This window comes from Fundulus heteroclitus, unplaced genomic scaffold (assembly GCF_011125445.2).
Source record: "Fundulus heteroclitus isolate FHET01 unplaced genomic scaffold, MU-UCD_Fhet_4.1 scaffold_114, whole genome shotgun sequence".
NCBI lineage: Eukaryota > Metazoa > Chordata > Actinopteri > Cyprinodontiformes > Fundulidae > Fundulus > Fundulus heteroclitus.
The window spans coordinates 39890-58781 of NW_023396527.1; the positions used below are offsets into that span (position 1 = coordinate 39890).

General features: G+C 42.2%; 1 protein-coding gene across 1 annotated transcript in view; it reads right to left on the bottom strand.

The window, feature by feature from the left end:
- The window catches only part of LOC118558240 (NLR family CARD domain-containing protein 3-like), a 42846-nt gene that overhangs the window by 17765 nt on the left and 6189 nt on the right, over window positions 1-18892 (bottom strand). Inside the window, exon 2 of the mRNA XM_036128730.1 lies at window positions 16691-18281. Coding sequence (XP_035984623.1) covers window positions 16691-18281 — 1591 coding nt within the window. The remainder of the gene's footprint in view (window positions 1-16690; window positions 18282-18892) is intronic.

Here is an 18892-nt window from a genome sequence, read left to right on the forward strand (position 1 = left end):
TACTTCAGTTAAGCAAACTATGGTAGCAACTGAAGAAGGCAGACCACCACTGTATAATCTCTTAAACCCCCCTAGTGATATTTCAGATCTGTATGCAGACCTGGATGGACTGAGTAAATCAGATCATTTGTTATCTACAGACCGGTCCAAAGGATTGTATCCTTTAATGCAGGTCGCAAATCCTAATGTAGGAACACAGCAGCCTCAAACAATCCCAGTTTTCCGTCCGTGGTCGTTAGAAGAAACCAGAAAGGCTGTAGAAGGTGTAATTTTTCCGCAGGAAGATCAAGAATTATGGATCCAAGACATGGAGGGAATTTATAACTCATATGGTTTAAATGGACATAAGTTCGGACAAGCCTTACAGTCGTCAGTGGGAAAAAAACATTGGGGAAAAAATAAAGGCAAATTATACAGGCAGAACCCCACAAGGCGGAATATTTGAACATCAAGCGTAAATGGGGAACACCAGCAAACGCCGCGGGAGCAGTTTTCCGCAGGAGAGCGGATAATTGGAAATTTGGGATCCATAAAACAATAAAAATACAAATATTTGTTAATGGAAGGTTTCCAGACGCATATATCCGCGTGGGTTAAAAAACACTTAGTTACACTGGCAACGTCTAATGTAACCACAGTTATGTGCGTCACGCCGAGAAACACGCTAAAGCAGAGGCAGCAGAGGCAGTTCTTTATATGAAACGTGACTAGGGGCTAGAGCAAATGGGGATCCAGAGCCATTAAAAACGGTAGATGTGTATGGAGCATGGGAGCTATTAAATGCATTAAAAGAAAAACCATACATAGTGCTTACAATTAATGGACAGCCAGTTACTCTTTTATGCGATTCATGAGCCTATAAAACATGTATAAAAGATAATCTAGGGGTAAAGGCATCTTAAATGTAAATTTTTGTAAAATCAGCAAATGGTCAAACATCCCAAGAATGGATGTTAAAAGCAATAGAAATAAATTCAATTCAATTCAATTTTCTTTATATAGCGCCAAATCATGAAACATGTCATCTCGAGTCACTTTACAAAGTCAGGTTCAATCATATTATACAGATTGGGTCAGATTATACAGATTGGTCAAAAATTTCCTATATAAGGAAACCAGTTGATTGCATCAAAGTCCCGACAAGCAGCATTCACTCCTGGGGAAGCGTAGAGCCACAGGGAGAGTCCTCTGCATTGTACATGGCTTTGCTGCAATCCCTCATACTGAGCAAGCATGAAGCGACAGTGGGAAGAAAAACTCCCCATTAACGGGAAGGAAAACCTCCAGCAGAACCAGAACCAGGCTCAGTATGAACGGTCATCTGCCTCGACCGACTGGGGGTTAGAGAAGACAGAGCAGAGACACAACAAGTTGACAAAAAAAAGCACAGAAGCACACATTGATCCAGTAATCTGTTCTACATTAGATGGTAGTAGCGGGTGAGCCGTCTTCTCTGAATGATGTCACAGTTAACAGAACGCCAGACCAGGTGTACCTACTATAAGGATAAAAGAGAGAGAACAGAAAGGTAAAGCAGAAATGACAACACGTCATGCATAACTGAAGAACAGTAGAACTCTATAGAGTGAGAAAATTAGATCCTGATGTCCTCCAGTAGCCTAAGCCTATAGCAGTAAAACTATAAAGGTAGCTCAGAGTAACATGAGCCACTCTAGTTATAAGTTTTGTCAAAAAGGAAAGTTTTAAGATTAGTCTTAAAAGTAGACAGGTTGTCTTCCTCATGGACCAAAACTGGGAGTTGGTTCCACAGGAGAGGAGCCTGATAGCTAAAGGATCTGCCTCCCATTCTACTTTTAGAGACTCTAGGAACCACCAGCAGACTTGCAGCCGGAGAGCAAAGTGCTCTGTTAGGAACATACGGGGTAATCAGAGCTCTGATATATGATGGAGCTTGAATATTAAGGGCTTTATACGTTAGAAGAAGAATTTTAAATTCTATTCTTGATTTAACAGGAAGCCAATGAAGGGAAGCTAGAATTGGAGAAATATGATCCCGCTTGTTGATTTTCATCAGAACTCTTGCTGCAGCATTTTGGATCAGCTGAAGGCTTTGAACTGCATTTTGTGGACTTCCTGATAGTAAAGAATTACAATAGTCCAGCCTTGAAGTAACAAATGCATGGACTAGTTTTTCAGCATCACTCCTGGACAGAATGTTTCTAATTTTGGCGATATTCTGGAGGTGAAAAAAGGAAACTCTGGAAACCTGTTTAATATGGGATTTAAATGACATGTCTTGGTTAAAAATAACACCAAGATTTTTTACTTTATTACCAGAGGTCAAGTTAATGCCACCCAGATTTAGTGATTGGTTAAGAAGTTTATTTTTTGAGGACTCTGGCCCAAAGATTACAACTTCTGTTTTGTCACAATTTAGATGGAGGACATTTAAAGTCATCCAGCTTTTGATATCATCAAGACATGACTGCAATCGAAGTAATTGATTGGATTCATCAGGATTTATGGATAAATATAGCTGAGTGTCATCAGCATAACAGTGGAAATTAATCCCATGCTGTCTGATAATTTTGCCGATCGGAAGCATATATAGTAAAGAGAATTGGTCCAAGGACAGAACCCTGTGGTACTCCACAGGTGACCCTAGAGTTTGAGGAAGATTTATTATTAACATGAACAAACTGAAATCTGTCCGACAGATAAGATGTAAACCAGCCTAATGCTTTCCCCTTAATCCCTACAGTATGTTCAAGTCTTTGTAGGAGAATATTGTGATCAACTGTATCAAATGCAGCACTGAGATCTAACAGGACAAGTACAGACACAAGTCCATTATCTGAGGCCATTAAAATATCATTAGTGACCTTTACCAAAGCTGTTTCAGTGCTATGATGAGCTCTGAAGCCTGACTGAAACTCCTCAAGTAGGTCATTGCTTTGTAAATGTTCACAAAGTTGATTAGCAGCTACTTTCTCAAGAATTTTAGATAAGAAAAGAAGATTAGATATAGGTCTGTAGTTTACTAACTCATCTTGATCAAGAGACGGTTTCTTAAGTAAGGTTTAAAGTATAGATACTTTAAAAACCTGTGGTACATATCCATTTACTGAGGATAGATTAATCATGTCCAAAATAGTGCCACTGATCAAAGGGAATATGTCCTTAAACAACTTGGTTGGGATTCTACAGGTAGAAGGTTTAAATGAAGCTAAAATTTTAGATTCATAAACAGTTCAAACACTGCGCAGGTTCTAAAGATTCCTCCAATGCTGCCTCACTTACTGAGGACGAGGTAATCATGTTTTGGAGGATGCCAATTATTTTGTTATTAATGGCATCAATTTTATTTACAAAGAATCCCATAAAATCGTTACTACTAAGAGCTAATGTAACCCGGGTGTAAATCTCAGTGATCAAGCCTGTGTAAAAGTGAACTTCTATCCCCTCATTACTTAACAGCCAATCGTTGTCGAGTGTCAAGGTCACATGTACTTCCACAGCCTATCAGCTAGGTATATTAGCTGGAGTAAGGAAGTAGGAAAGTTAGGACATGTTGGGAGAAGCAGAGCTGCAGGAGCTAACTACTTGCCCAAGATAAGATAGGGAGAAAAACCTGTTGTGAGACATAAACTTTGGAATTGGTGAGTGTTTCTGTGTGTGGCTTAGTGTCATTGATGTCATTGTTTGTTTGTATACTCAGTAATTTAGCAGCTAAACAAACGGACAACCATTTTAGATTTATACAAACCACATGTGAACAATAGGGTGCCTTAAATGTTTGTTGAGCACTTGTTTATATTAGGTTTTCTTTACATTTCATGTCAACTAATTTATATAGTGCCTATTTATTGGATTTCATGGATGTAATTTATATTGAACTTTATATTTATATTGAATATGCATATTGACTGAAAATTGGAATTATTTACAGTGCAAAGAGTGCCATTTATTGAATTTGTGTGTGCACACTAGAATGTTTGATTTATATATTGGTAAAATGGTCCCGTTTTATTATTCAGGCCAGGTTTGATGGCGAGCTGAAGATCCAGGCCTAGAGCCCAAGAAAGATTGCACTTTTGTGTGCGTGAAGACTTGCTGATCTCCTGCCAGGCTGGTAGGAGGCTCCTTGCAGCCAATGAACAATTCTGTTCTTCTCTGATCTGACTTGACTCAGTCAGGGCCTGCACTGCACCAAGCACTTTAAAAAGAACTTGCTTGGGACCTTTAGCCTACCCCAGCTTGGGGTGAATGAACTGAAGGGTGTGGGTTCATTAATTGTAGAAATGATCAATTTGTTTTTTTTCCCGTTTTATTTTGTTTTTTTCTTTTGCGCATTTTATATGGCCATTTGAATGTTTCACTGTTGTAAATATGTATATAATTTGCTTCACTATAAATACAAGGCACTCGCAACTGCAACCTTCTAGTCTGTCTGCTCCTTCATGAGTCGTATCTAGTTTCTGATCCAACTAGCCCATTGACCCGATTGGTCACTATCCACTTACATTGATTTAAAATGTACTATATTATATTTACAAATATGCTACACTAAGGGAATGGATGGATCAACAGAGCTGTGGCTCTGGGTAAGTTTGGCAACTGTACGAAAGAGAAATCTAGGATTATTTTTATTCTCTTCAATTAATGATGAAAAATATGCTGTTCTAACTCTGAGAAGGGTCTTGTTATACAACAATAGACTGTCCCTCCAGATTAAGTAGGATTCCTTTTGGTGTGTAGAGCGCCATTTTCTCTCCAATTTCCTAACATTGTGCTTCAAGGAACGCAGCTCTGAATTAAACCAGGGAGCCAGCTTCCTGTGAATAATCACCTTCTTTTTCAAGGGAGCTACATTGTCTAATGCAGAACGCAATGAGGAAGTCACACTGTTAGCAAAGGTATCGATTTGTAAATGGGAAGAAACAGCATTGCTGCCATCTACAGAACATTTCTGCAATACTGAGGATGTTAAAAAGGGGACAGACTCTTTAAGTTTTGATACAGCATTATCTGATTAAGATCTACTATAATGGAACCCTTTTTTGGGGGTGGAGAACTCAGTTAGATTAAACTCAAATGTTATTAAAAAATGATCAGACAGGACAGGGTTGTAAAGGAATACTGTTAATTCTTCACAATCAATGCCATATGTCAGAACAAGGTCTAAAGTATGGAGCAGAGAGTGCGTCGGTTTATGCACAAATCAATTGAATCTAGGATAGTTTTAAAGGCTACACTAAGGTTATCACATTCAGTGTCAACATGGATGTTAAAATCACCCACTATAATAACCATATCAGTATTTAACACCAAATCAGATAAGAAATCTGACAACTCATCCAAAAACTGAGTGTAAGGGCCTGGTGGATGATACAAAACAACAAACAGAAGAGGTTTTATTGCTTTGCAGTTTGGATGAGGGAAACTGAGGGTTAAATGTTCAAAAGAACTGTAATTATTAATTGGCCTGGGACTAATAAATAAATCAGACTGAAAGACAGTTGCCACTCCTCCTCCTCTTCCCACAGATCTGGGAATGTGGAAATTTGAATAACTGAAAGGGAGTTGACTCATTTATACTAACGTAGTCCTCTTGTAGCCAGGTTTCTGTGAGACAAAACAAATCAATCTGATTATCAGAAATCAATTCATTAAAGGAGGGTCCGTCGGATAGTCGAATCTCGGATTCAGGAAGAGCAGTGTGGTTTTCGTCCTTGCCGTGGAACACTGGACCAGCTCTATACCCTCAGCAGGATTCTGGAGGGATCATGGGAGTTTGCCCAACCAGTCTACATGTGCTTTGTGGATCTGGAGAAGGCATTCGACCTTGTCCCCAGAGGGATCCTGTGGGGGGTACTCCGGGAGTATGGAGTACCGGGCCCTTTAATAAGGGATGTCAGGACTCTGTACGACCGGTGTCAGAGTCTGGTCCGCATTGCCGGCAGTAAGTCGGACTCGTTTCCGGTGAGAGTTGGACTCCGCCAAGGTTGCCCTTTGTCACCGATTCTGTTCATAACTTTTATGGACAGAATTTCTAGGCGCAGCCAAGGTGTTGAGGGGATCCGTTTTGATGGCCTTAGGATTGCGTCTCTGCTATTCGCGGATGACGTTGTCCTATTGGCTTCATCAGGGCGTGATCTACAGCTCTCACTGGAGCGGTTCGCAGCCGACTGCGAAACGGCCGGGATGAAAATCAGTGCCTCCAAATCCGAGACCATGGTCTTGAACCGGAAAAGGGTAGAGTGCCTTCTCCGGGTTGGGGAGGATATGCTGCCCCTAGTGGAGGAGTTCAAGTATCTTGGGGTCTTGTTCACGAATGAGGGGAGGATGGAGCAGGAGATCGACAGGCGGATTGGTGCAGCGTCTGCTGTGAAGCGGGCGCTGTACCGATCCGTTGTGGTGAAGAGAGAGCTGAGCCAAAAGGCGAAGCTCTCGATTTACCGGTCGATCTACGTTCCTACCCTCATCTATGGTCACGAGCTTTGGGTCGTGACTGAAATTAGTTTTCTCCGTAGTGTGTCTGGGCTCTCCCTTAGAGATAGGGTGAGGAGCTCAGTCATCCGGGGAGGACTCAGAGTAGAGCCGCTGCTCCTCCACACCGAGAGGAGCCAGTTGAGGTGGCTCGGGCATCTGGTCAGGATGCCTCCTGGACGCCTCCCTGGTGAGGTGTTCCGGGCACGTCCCACCGGGAGGAGGCCCAGGGGAAGACCCAGGACACGCTGGAGGGAGTATGTCTCCCGGCTGGCCTGGGAACGCCTTGGGATTCCTCCTGAGGAGCTGGCCCAAGTGGCTGGGGAGAGGGACGTCTGGGCCTCCCTACTGAAGCTGCTACCCCCGCGACCCGACCCCGGATGAGCGGAAGACGACGGACGGACGGACGGACAATTCATTAACTAACAAAGTCTTTTGAGGGAGAGACCTTATATTTAATAGAACACATTTAATTGTTTTATTTTTTTTTTTTTGGTTCAAAGTGATCCGTATGGATTTGTATTAGATTTTTATGATTTGTTCCTTTTAGATCAGTTTTTGATCTGTTAAGCTTTGGCTGTGGGAAAGACACCGTCTCAATGGGATAATGGGTGGGTAACAGTACAGAAGCTGCAGAGAGGTGTGTTAAACTACGGCTCTGCTGCCTGGTCTGGACCCTGTGTTGTCAGCATTTAGGAGAACTAATAAATCCGGCCAGATTCCTAGAAAGAAGAGCTGCACCATCCAAAGTGGGATGAATGCCGTCTCATCCCCACAAAGTTCGCCAGTTATCAATATAGCCCACGCAGTTTTCTGGACGCCACCTAGACAACCAGCGGTTGAATGATGACATGCGGCTAAACATGTAATCACTGGTCCGATCAGGCAGGGGACCAGAGAAAATTACAGAGTCCGACATAGTTTTAGCAAACTCACACACCGAAGCAACACCAACTTTGGTGACCTCTGATCTGCTTCACCGGGTGTCATTACCGCCAGCGTGAATAATAATTTTGCGGTATTTACGCTTATCCTTAGCCAGTAGTTTTTGGTAGGATTCTATATTGCCCGTTCAGGCCCATGGTAGGCATTTAACTATGATCCCTGGTTTCTTTAGTGCCACATTTCTCACTATTGAGCTGCCAATAATTAAGGTCGGCTCCTCAGTGAGACTGTCGCTGAGAGGGGGAAATTTATTAGAAAGCAGACGGACTGGTGATGATCTGGGGGCTGGGATCTAGAGCTATGCGTCCTACGAACAGTCACCCAGCCAGCCTTGTTACCAGGCTGTTCGGGTGCTACTACTTTTGGTTCGCTATGTGAAGTTACTCTATGCGGCTCCGCGCTAGCAAAGGAGCGGCTATCAGCTGGTTTTTCAACAGCACGGAGCCAGGTCTCCAATTCTGACACCCTCGCCTCCAAAGCTACAAAAACACTACATTTATTACATGTACCATTATCACTAAAGGAGGCAGAGAAATAACTGAACATCTGACACAGAGAGCAGCAGATAGGAGACTTAGTCAGAGACAGAGAAGCCATTATGAGGCTAATGCTTGGCTAACGCTAGGCTAAAGCTAGGCTTGCGCCCTGTTATCACGCCAAAGAACAAACCATGTGAAACACGAGGAGTTCCCAAACGTGATGAGCAGCCACACAAATTTTTTTAAAACTGCTTATGTTTGGAAACAAATGTTACAGCAAAGAGGTTTAAAGATAAAAAGCGAAAGAGCCTGGAGCAAACAGGAAGTCAGCAATCGCTGACTCGCAAAATGCTCGCGTCTCTTCGTTGGTCTACACGTACCTGTAAAGAACCCTCAAACGGTAAAAAAGGTTGTATGCTCCTGTAGTAATGTCACCAATATGCCCCATTAATCTGTTAGGATGGGACTTAATGAAAAAATTAGGCATTGCAGTTTTCCCAACGCAGGATGGAATGAAAGCTGTCCGTGTAAAACATGAAATGTCGCTGCAACAAAATCCTCCTGTGTTTTATGCACTATGCTTACCGTCTCTGCTCCAAATAAAAGAGAAAAGCAAACTTATGCATAATGCTAGAAGCATATTGTCAAATCCAGAGGAGGAAATTCCATTCCAGCTGATCTACAAACCACTATGAATGTTTGCTTAACCCCAGATGAAAAGTTTGAAAAACAGTTTCTGAAACAGGAAACTACAAGTGTGGCTACACAAAATATGTATACATATAGGATTTCATTTGCAGCAGTTACTGTTATCAGGGCTCTCAACTCTCATGCATTGACCGTGTAACACACGCATTTTACTGACTTCACACGCTCACACGCAACACATGGCATTTCATACGCAAACATGGCATTTCTCACGCATAAAAATCACAAAGCCCGTCTGGGGTGTGGATGACAAAACTCCGCCTTCTGCTGAGCTGTTTCGGCTTCTTTCACAGCTTGTGGCCATCAGTAATTCCTGCTGCAGTTCGTGTTAACAGAGCAGCAGGAAGAGTGATCAGAGTTATGAATAATTTTAGTCTTAACAGTGGTGAAAGTAAGCCGGTAAGGTCCTGTACCGTGTACACAGGAGGGGAGGGGGCGGGGGGCGAGCTGCTGCCAGATGACCGGTTCATTCAGAACCAGTCATGGCTGCATGCTGGATCATAAAACAGTTCTGCTAACCAGATGCAGTTTAAAACGCCACTTGGTCTGTTTATAAGTTTCGTATTTATTAATTCTGCATTTTTTAACTACATGCACCATATTTCTGTGCCTCCACGCCTGCTCCTCTCCCCCGCTCCTTTCCCTCGGACCAGGTGCTTTTATCACCATTCACCATTACTAGTTACTAGATGTGTTTCATGCTCTTGTATTTTTAACAACATAAATCAGTGGCGCTTCGGTGGGGTGCTGCCTCGCGCTTTAATTCAGGTGTGCACTTTTAAGGGTCATTTTAAAGAACTTGTAACATCAGGGGCTTCATCTCAGACCTGTCAGTACCCCTGTTCACTTTATAGGAGCCCTTTACAGTATTTAGTTATGCATGTTCCCCACTGTTTATCAGTCGCACGCAGCGCAACAACGGGGGTAAAATCCGCCCACCTCACCGCCCAGAGCGCCCTGACGAGAGCAATAGAGATTTGTCTGGTCAGCGCGGCGACTGAGATGAAAAAACCTGTCACTGTGAAAGGTGATAATGGTTATAAACTGTGACAGTCTAGAAGTGCATTGAGCTGAAAAGAGGGAGACATCAGCAGTTGGATCGTGCGTAAAGATGCAGCGGGAACCTCTGTGTGCTTCAGTGTTGCTGCTGAGGGGAAAATGTTGACCATAAAGGCTTGATAAAACTCAGCCTGAATCACCAATCAGGTTATAGATTTACAGTGATAAACAACCCATAGATGAATGTGTAACAGTGTAATAATTCGGTCAATAACTTAAAACTACTTAATTTTATTCAGTATTATTTGAACAATTGTGTATTTTTTGATGTTTTAATACATACAACTGAACAATAAATTATTAATATGTCTTTTTCTCTTTTTAACAAAAGTAATACATGTCTACTTCATTGTCTGGTGGGATAAAAATGAGATGGAGTTGACTCCACCGGCTCTTCCAGGGTCTGGTTAGCCCCGCCCCCCAAACAAGCCCCGCCCCCAAGTTAGCATAATCTCACTCTTAACTTTTGAGAAAAGTTGAGAGGTCTGCTGTTATGCTTTCTACACAGATGCAAAAATTGTACGGCTTACCATGGGAACCTTTTTTGTCATTGTTTGAGACCAATGAAGCACAGTGGAGAGACACAGGCCCGCAAATAAAAGCTGCAGAAAGACCGTCTGATTTTCAGATGTGTCCACACAAAACAGGCTAGCTTTATAGCCCTAGTACAGAACTATGGAAACAGCCTTACAAAGTTCTATTCGATGCAGAACCCCGTGTCCAAGATTTGGCATGAGACAAAATAATCCAGCATTCTTTGCTATCAGGATCCGATGAAAATTATTTAAAAGGTATTCCAAATGCTTTGTGGTCTACAGGGCCAACTAATGTAGGATTATTGACAACAGTAGAACCAGTTAAAATAGTTCCTAAATCAAAGTACAGGCTGCGGATAAAACAGTACTGGCTAAAATATGAAGAACAGGAGGGTATAATGGCAGTTATAAACATTTCATTGGATGCAGGAATAATTAGACCATGTCCAGATTCCCAGTTTTGGTTTGCTTTTACTTTCAAGGAAGAAAAAAATATATACGTAGACACACCTGCCACAGGGATTTGTAGACAGTTCTACAATTATCATCCAGGCTATTTTAACATGCTTAAAGAGCTTTAATCCAAAGCATGGAAGTAAAGTATTAATGTACATAGATGGCCTTTTAATTGCATTTTAAACAGCTGCTACATCATTTTGGCTAAAATGGGAAACAAAGTTAGCAAAGTTAAAATACAGTGGGTGCAGAAATGAGTCTGTTACAGGCCATGTTATTTCAGAAGAAGGTAAAAAGATACCGGAAGTGAAGAATTGCTATAGTAAGTGAGCTCAAACCATTTACTAAAAAACAAATGATGTCCTTTTTAGGATTGTGTAATTACTGAATAGCTTGGATTCCACATTATGTAGAGAAAACTTAGCTTCTGTTAAATCTTATTCATGACACGCCGATGGCCATGTCAGAGACAATCCAGTGGACCCAAGAAGCAGAGCAGCAATTCACAGAGCTAAAAGCAAAACTTATCTCAGCAACTGTCTTAGCTCTAGTTTTATGACTTCTGTATCAGCAACTGTCTTAGCTCTAGTTTTACGAGTTCTGTATTGTTTACAGCCCCGTGGTGATAAGCTCAAACCTGTAGCAGCAGCACTAACCCCATGTCTGCAAGCAGTTTATGCAACTACCATGGCTGTAGAAAGTTCAGCTGAAGTGGTCTGGTTTCATTAGACCACTAAACCCCCATGTAGTAGATGTACTACAATTTGGTCTTTCTGATATTTACCTAGAGCAAAAAACAGAGCAAATCATTGTTCTAGAAGTGATGCTAAATAGACAAACAGCGTCAACTGCAGAAAGACAAATGTGGGTAAAAAATGGAGCAACAATGAATCTAGAAGGATTCTATAGTTTGTAACAAAGCAGTCCTCCCTAACAGCTTAGTCCAAGCAGCAGCTGTTTTGAGCCATGGGCAATTGCCATGTCTCAAAAAGGGAGGGATAACTATAATACAGCAACATATGGATTTAATTCATAGGATTTAATTCATTAAAAAAAATAAAAATTTGTAAAGCATGTACGATTTGTGTTAAAAATTACCCTCAGGGTAATTTTAGACCGAAACAGTCAAGGTTTCCAGAACAAAAGGAACCTTTTGAAGTGATGCATATGGACTTTATTGAACTGACACAAAGTGGCCCTTACAAATACTGTCTGGTAATGATTGATGCATTTTCAAAATGGGTTAAAATAGTTCCAGGAAAGCACACAGAAGCATTGACAGTAGCTAAAGCTATACGCAAAGGTTTGGCATCCCACAGAAAATTTACTGTGAAAATTGTCCACATTTTCTGAATCAGGTGATTCAGCAAATGGCAAGCAGGTTACAATTAACCTTAAAGAATGACTGTGCTTATCATTCACAATGTGTATGGAAGAGACAAATGATGCAGTTTAAAGAAGTGTCCAATGCAAATTTACTGCCAGGAGAACCTTTGTCTCCACAGGATCCATAAGCAGTGAGACCAGGAGACCAGGTGTTCGTTAAAGTTATCAGAAGGAAGGACTGGGCAAGCCAAAGGTGGGAAGGACCATTCCAAGAGCTCCTGACCACGCCAACAGCTGTGAAGATCGCTGAAAGACCTTCCTGGATTCACCTCGGCCACTGTAAGTTACAGAGAGTGTTAAACGCCTATGGTTGGAACAGTGGGGAAGTCCGACTACAAAGGGGTTCAGTTTTTTAGGGCCACTCGTCTCAACGTCGGTGAAGAAACCAACTGATCCCTGTTCTGTAGAGTCCTGGGTAAAATTAACATCTCTGCTAACCTAGCAAAAATGGGGTTCCCATGGAGATGGGGCTTCCTTTGTGTTGTGGCTGTTGCGTGCATTATCTGTTTGAGCCCAGGTCCGCTGAGTGAGAGAGGAAAGAGGTTAATCCACTCCACTGCCATGAAAATTTGGCTGGGTGATATCCCAAACCACCATGTTGACAACCTATGGGAAACATATGCAGGAACTGTAGCACAGCAGCATAACAAGACTGATTGTTACATGTGTTCTGTCATGCCTAAATCTACCAAGCAGCCTACCTTATACATAACATCCATGAATACCTCACAGGCTATTTGTTTTGCGTCATATGCATTCCAGTTTATGCCTGCTCAATTAATGAACACCACGACTGGGGAGATTATGATGGAACAAGTGTGCAAAGAAGTAAAGTCGTCACTGTTCTCTTACAGCAAAGTTACAGGCTATCCCACCAAGATGAAGGCTGTTATGTCTAAAGGAATGAAACATCCAGTGTGTATTCGCTCACCTACAGGGAACGATACGGTGAAGGTAGGACATGCAGCAGGATGCCAGAGTAGCATCACTGACCTTTACACTGACTTTGTCTGCGGCATCATCCCTAATGGAACGCACACCAGCTGTTCTATTTGGTAACCACAACTCAACTTTCCTACAGAGGGTGGCTGGTTCCTGTGTGGTGGAAACAACATTTACCCATCACTGCCCCTCAGCTGGTCAGGTACATGTGCACTTGTGTTTGTTTCTGACCACCGTCACCATCTCAGCTCAAGCTGTGAAGGAAAATTATCCTTCTAATGGGAGGAGAAGAGAGATCAGCTCCAGCTCAGTGTTCCAACCCCATGATCCCATATGGGGTTCCAACATTCCCTCTGAACATAAAGACTGGAGTACAGCGAATAAAATAGGAATTTCACTTTTCCCGTGGTTTGGAGTTGGTAAATCTATGCTGATGATTGAGACATTGGACTACAGAATGAAGACCCTGGTGAACATGACGGTGGACATTAATAAAGGACAAAACAAACAGATTGTGGTGGCATCTCTTGCTGAAAAAAATGACACCCATTATTATTGTTCTTATTATTTTTTGTGTTTTTACTGCTTGTGTCATCCCATGCCTAAAGTCTATGATTGCTAAAAACTATGGGAAATGTAATGTTTCAATATCAAATGCTTTCACAAATCCCTCTTGAAGAAATACAACCTGTAGTTTAACTTTTCCCTTGTTAAATGCTTAACAAAATGACAGTCTCATTGAAAATGCAGGAGGGATATGTTGGAGAAATATGAATGTAATCATTGTATTTCTATCAAGTTACAGGTATTTGGTTTGTTTTAAGAGTTTGCTTTCAGGAAGGCTCTGTTGTTTTTAACCTTAGACAGGGAGAACAAATGGTCCTCCCAGATAAGGAATGCCTTGCCTTATCCAGCTGTGCATGAAACTGGTGACTGATCACTATCCGCAATAAAACTTGCTCCCTTCTTTGTTTTCAACCCCCATGTTGTAAATTCTTGAATCCTCCTGACCCAACCCTCCTGAACCTTTTTTGATGTGTGATAATAAAGGCAAAAGGACAGAGATGACCCGGCGCAGATGATCCCAAACTCTCAGGGAGTAAAAGTTCTCCGTTTGGGTTTATCCTCTGTCCTCTTCTATAGAACAGTCTAAACTTGTGTTGTGTGCTTTTCGTTCTAGGATAAAAGAGGTTATCTTTACTCCAAGGGTTGAAGATGTCAGTGACAGTCATAGACACTGGGAGACAAACATAGTTGTTTCAGAGAACAATGAAAGCTAACCTATTACTTAGAGGTTAGGAACTGAACAGCAGACAAACCAAGGCTGTTCAACCATGCCACTCATCTGGGCTGTTTTTCATACAATGTTTCTGATCTTCTCTGATTTATTCAGTTTTTACAAAGAAGTCATTTACGGGCCAGATTACCATCACCAGCGGACCAGAAGTGGACCACAGACCATCAGTTCAATAGCCCTGACCTAAAGAGAGATTTTCTAAAAAGGTGAATTATGGGTAACAATGAGCTGTTTAAAGTTTAAAATATGTTTCTGGATGATTGAATCTTTCTAAAAGATCAAAATCTCTAAATACCAAAAGCTGCAGCAGAGCTGACCCGAATGAGCTGAAGATTTAGAAATCTGAATGGTTGAAATAGTCCAAAGTATGAAGGAAGTAGTTTAAGGTCCAAAAACGTCCAGAACCGACTGAATAATGAAGAATAAACCAGACGACCAGTGTTGTATAAACTACTGAAATCTCGGAGTCAAGTAAAAGTATAAGTACTTCTCCAAAATATGACTTTGGTAAAAGTCCAAGTCACCGACTGAAATGTTACTTCAGTAAAAGTCTTAAAGTATCTGAAATGTCTTGTACTTAAGTATGAAAATTACTGTAAAAATAGATGTGCTCAAGTGATGTAATGAAAAGTATAAGTAAAAAGTAAAACAAAGCACATGCAGTTTGAATGGCATTTTTTAGATTTTGGTAAACTTTCAAATTCACTTAAAATAATATAAACAACCAAGTGCAGGAGAAATTTAGTCCAAGTTTAGACAGAAAATACAACCTTTTTGTAAGGATTCAGTTTTCTTTCTTCAAGCAAGGTCAGTGCTAAGCAACCAACACACAACCAAGTGCAGGCAAAGTGGGTGTATAAAAAGAAAATGGTGAAGTGATAAACCAGGCTTAGTTAACCTACAGGAAGTGGTAAACCTGCTAATAGATACACCTGCAGGCCGGCCAGCTGACAGCTTTGCTAGGGCCCGGGACAACACAGTCTTTTTGGCCCCCCCGCTACACCTGCCGCCATCACACCACACACACAAATCTCTATTTTATACTGGATATTTTCAACCCAGCTATTGAATTTAGTGCACTAGTTGATATTTTCTTCATAAGAGAACAGCAAGCACTGCAGCCAAAATATGGCCTTTTTTTGACCTGCTGTATATCAGCCAGCCCATAAAAATTTTTCCCTTCCATTGCATGAGGCAGAATATGTAGAATATGTTTCCTTTGGGAATTCTCTGCCCTCTGAATCTGCTAGCTCCGGCCCTGGTTTATACCAATTTATGAATGGACAGTGTGGAAATCTATGAACAATAAAACCAATATAAATTGTGTTCCTTTGTTTTATTTGTCTTTATCCTAATTCTAGAACTAGAAATAGTCAAATGAATAACACTATTATTTTGTGGAACCCTAATCATACTATTATAACTATGCAAATGTCTAAACAAGAGTAGCAACTGCCTCAAATGGTCGAAAATAAATGAAAGCAACAATAACAACGAAATAATGGTAAAAGTGACACTCTCACCTTTTTCAGACGGCTGTGGCTAATAATCTGAATTTTTATGACCTACAGTCTTTGTTTTTCCATCTTTCCAGCAGTCTTCAGAACTCCTGCCTGGCACAGAATATTTAGTTTTATAGAGGAGATTAGGTTGTTGTTGATAAAATATGTTATACTTCAGAATTAAATGCTATTTTGAGATATTAACGTTGGTTACTTACATTTTTCAAGTTCAACAAATCAAAACTCTCTCTGCTGCTTCTGTTCAGAACTGCACTCAGCAGCTTTGACCTATTTTAGTGCAGATAATATTTAGTTTCTTAACTGTGACTAGTTTTGTAGTCTAGTATTAATTGTGTTAACGACTGTATCCCAGTTAAAATCAAAACTGAAATATCGTGCTCCAAGCACGTACGCACATGCACGCACACAGACGTAATAGAAAACAGCCAATCAGGAAGAGTGAAGGCGGGATTTAAGACAGCACAACCAATGAGAGCGGAGTTAAAGGGGGGGTCTCTACTATGTCAATCAAAGGCCAGGCGCGTTGGTGATTGGCTGCATGGAGCGCCAGGCCCCGCCCCCGCTGGCGCGCAGCAACTTTGAAATGACACACCGAGCGCTTCAAACGGAGGCGCTCCGGGCGAAACTGTGCATGTACGAATGTCTGGCCGAACCAGACAGACACTTTTTTTGTAACGAGTAACTAAACCAAACATTGAAAATGTATCGAAGTAAAAGTATGCAATTTAGTTGGAAATATAGTGAAGTAAAAGTAAAAGTAATCAAAAAAATGTATACTTGAGAAAAGTATAAAGCACTCCAAAATATACTTAAGTACAGTAGTGAAGTATTTTTACTTCGTTACTATACAACACTGCGGACAACAATAATGCTGAATCAGCATCAGTCAATGAAGACATCTGGACTCACCGAGCTTTTCTGCAGTTCCTCACAGCTGGAACCAGTCTTAGTCGTCCTGCTGCTGATGTGTTGTACTTCTCCAGGTCTAACTCATCCAGAACCTCCTCTGACATCTGCAGCATGTAAGCCAGAGCTGAGCACTGGATCTCTAAGAGCTTCTCTGATCTGTTTTCTGATTTCAGGAACTTTTGGATCTCCTGATAAACTGAGAGGTCCTTCATCTCCATCAGACAGTGGAAGATGTTGATGCTTCTGTCAGGAGAGATTCTATCAGTGTTCTCCTTCAGGTTGGTGATGACTCTCTGGATGGTTCCTGGACTGTTCTCTGTCTGACCCAGCAGGCCTCCTAATAGTCTCTGGTTGGACTCCACAGAGAGGCCATGAAGGAAGCGAGCAAACAGGTCCAGGTAGCCATTTTTACTTCTAAGGGATTTATCCATGATTCTCTTCAGGAATTCATCCAGAGATGAGTAATTAGTGTAATATCCCAGGAAGTTCTTCATCATCTGTGTATTCCTGCTGGTGAAGCAGTGGAACATGCAGACTGCAGCCAGAAACTCCTGAATGCTCAGATGAACAAAGCAGTAGACTGCTTTCTGGAAGATCACGCTCTCTCTCTTGAAGATCTCTGTACAAACTCCTGAGTACACCGAGGCCTCTGTGACATCCAGACCACACTGCTGCAGGTCTTCTTGGTAGAACGTGATGTTTCCTTTCTCCAGATGTTCCAACGCCAGCCTCCCCAGCTTCAGGAGAACTTCCCTGTCAGCCTCCATCAGCTCCTCTGGACTCCTCTCATGTCCTCCATGGTACTTGTTCTTCTTCCTCCTGGTCTGGACCAGCAGGAAGTGAGAGTACATGTCAGTCATGGTCTTGGGCAGCTCTCCTCTCTGCTCTGTAGTCAACATGTTCTCCAGAACCGTAGCAGTGATCCAGCAGAAGACTGGGATTCCACACATGATGTGGAGGCTCCTGGAGGTCTTGATGTGGGAGATGATTCTGCTGGACAGCTCTTCATCACTGAACCTCCTCCTGAAGTACTCCTCCTTCTGGGCGTCGGTGAAGCCTCGTACCTCTGTTACCCTGGCAACACATGAAGGAGGGATCTGATTGGCCGCTGCAGGTCTGGAGGTGATCCAGACCAGAGCCGAGGGAAGCAGGTTCCCCTTGATGAGATTTGTCAGCAGAATGTCGACTGATGACTTCTGTGTGACGTCAGAAACCAGCCAACTGTGCTTGAAGTCCAGAGAAAGTCTGCTTTCATCCAGGCCGTCAAAGATGAAGAGAAGTTTGTGGCGAGCCAGCTGCTCTGCTGGGAGCTTCTGGAGGGTTGGATGGAAAACGTGGAGCAGCGTGAGAAGACTGTGCTGCTCACCTCTGATCAGGTTCAGCTCCCTGAACGACAGCAGAACCACCACACGGACATCTTGGTTCTCCAAGCCCTCTGCCCAGTCCAGAGTGAACTTCTGCACTGAGAAGGTTTTTCCAGCACCAGCGACGCCGTTGGTCAGAACCACTCTGATGGCTCCATGTTGGTCAGGTGAGGCTTTAAAGATGTCGTGGCACCTGATTGGAGAGTCATGAAGGTTCTGGATCCTGGAAGCTCTCTCCAGCTGCTTCAACTCATGTTGGGTATTAACCTCTTCACTCTGTCCCTCTGTGATGTAGAGATCAGTGTAGATCCTGTTGAGGAGGGTTCTACTTCCTGGTTCATCACTTCCTTCAGTCACATGTTCACATCTCCTCCTCAGACTGATCTTATGTTCCTCTAGAACCTCCTGCAGACCAACATCTGCTGGAACGGAGAAGAAGAGACAACTGAAGGAAAAACCTGATTTAGTGATAAAGTTGGAGCAGAAACACCTGGAACATCAGGAGGTGTCATCATTAGAAGGTCTCTTAGTTCACATGATGTGATGGGATCCATCCTTAGAAGCAGAACCTTTTTTAGATGGTCAGACAGCAGAGTTCTGCCTCTGCTTTGTGGTCAGTATCTGTACACTGTCAGGATCTGATTCACAAAGCAGATCAGATAAAGAAATGCTGACAGAAACATGCATCGGGTTTCAGCAACATGAACTCTTTAGCATCAGGTCACTGTAACCTGCACAAAATAATCACCTTGAATTTTATTTTGGTGGGTCAAACAAGCAGCACACACTAGCTAGCTGTGTGTGGCTAGCTGCTTGTGTTGGCATCCTCCTGAACTCA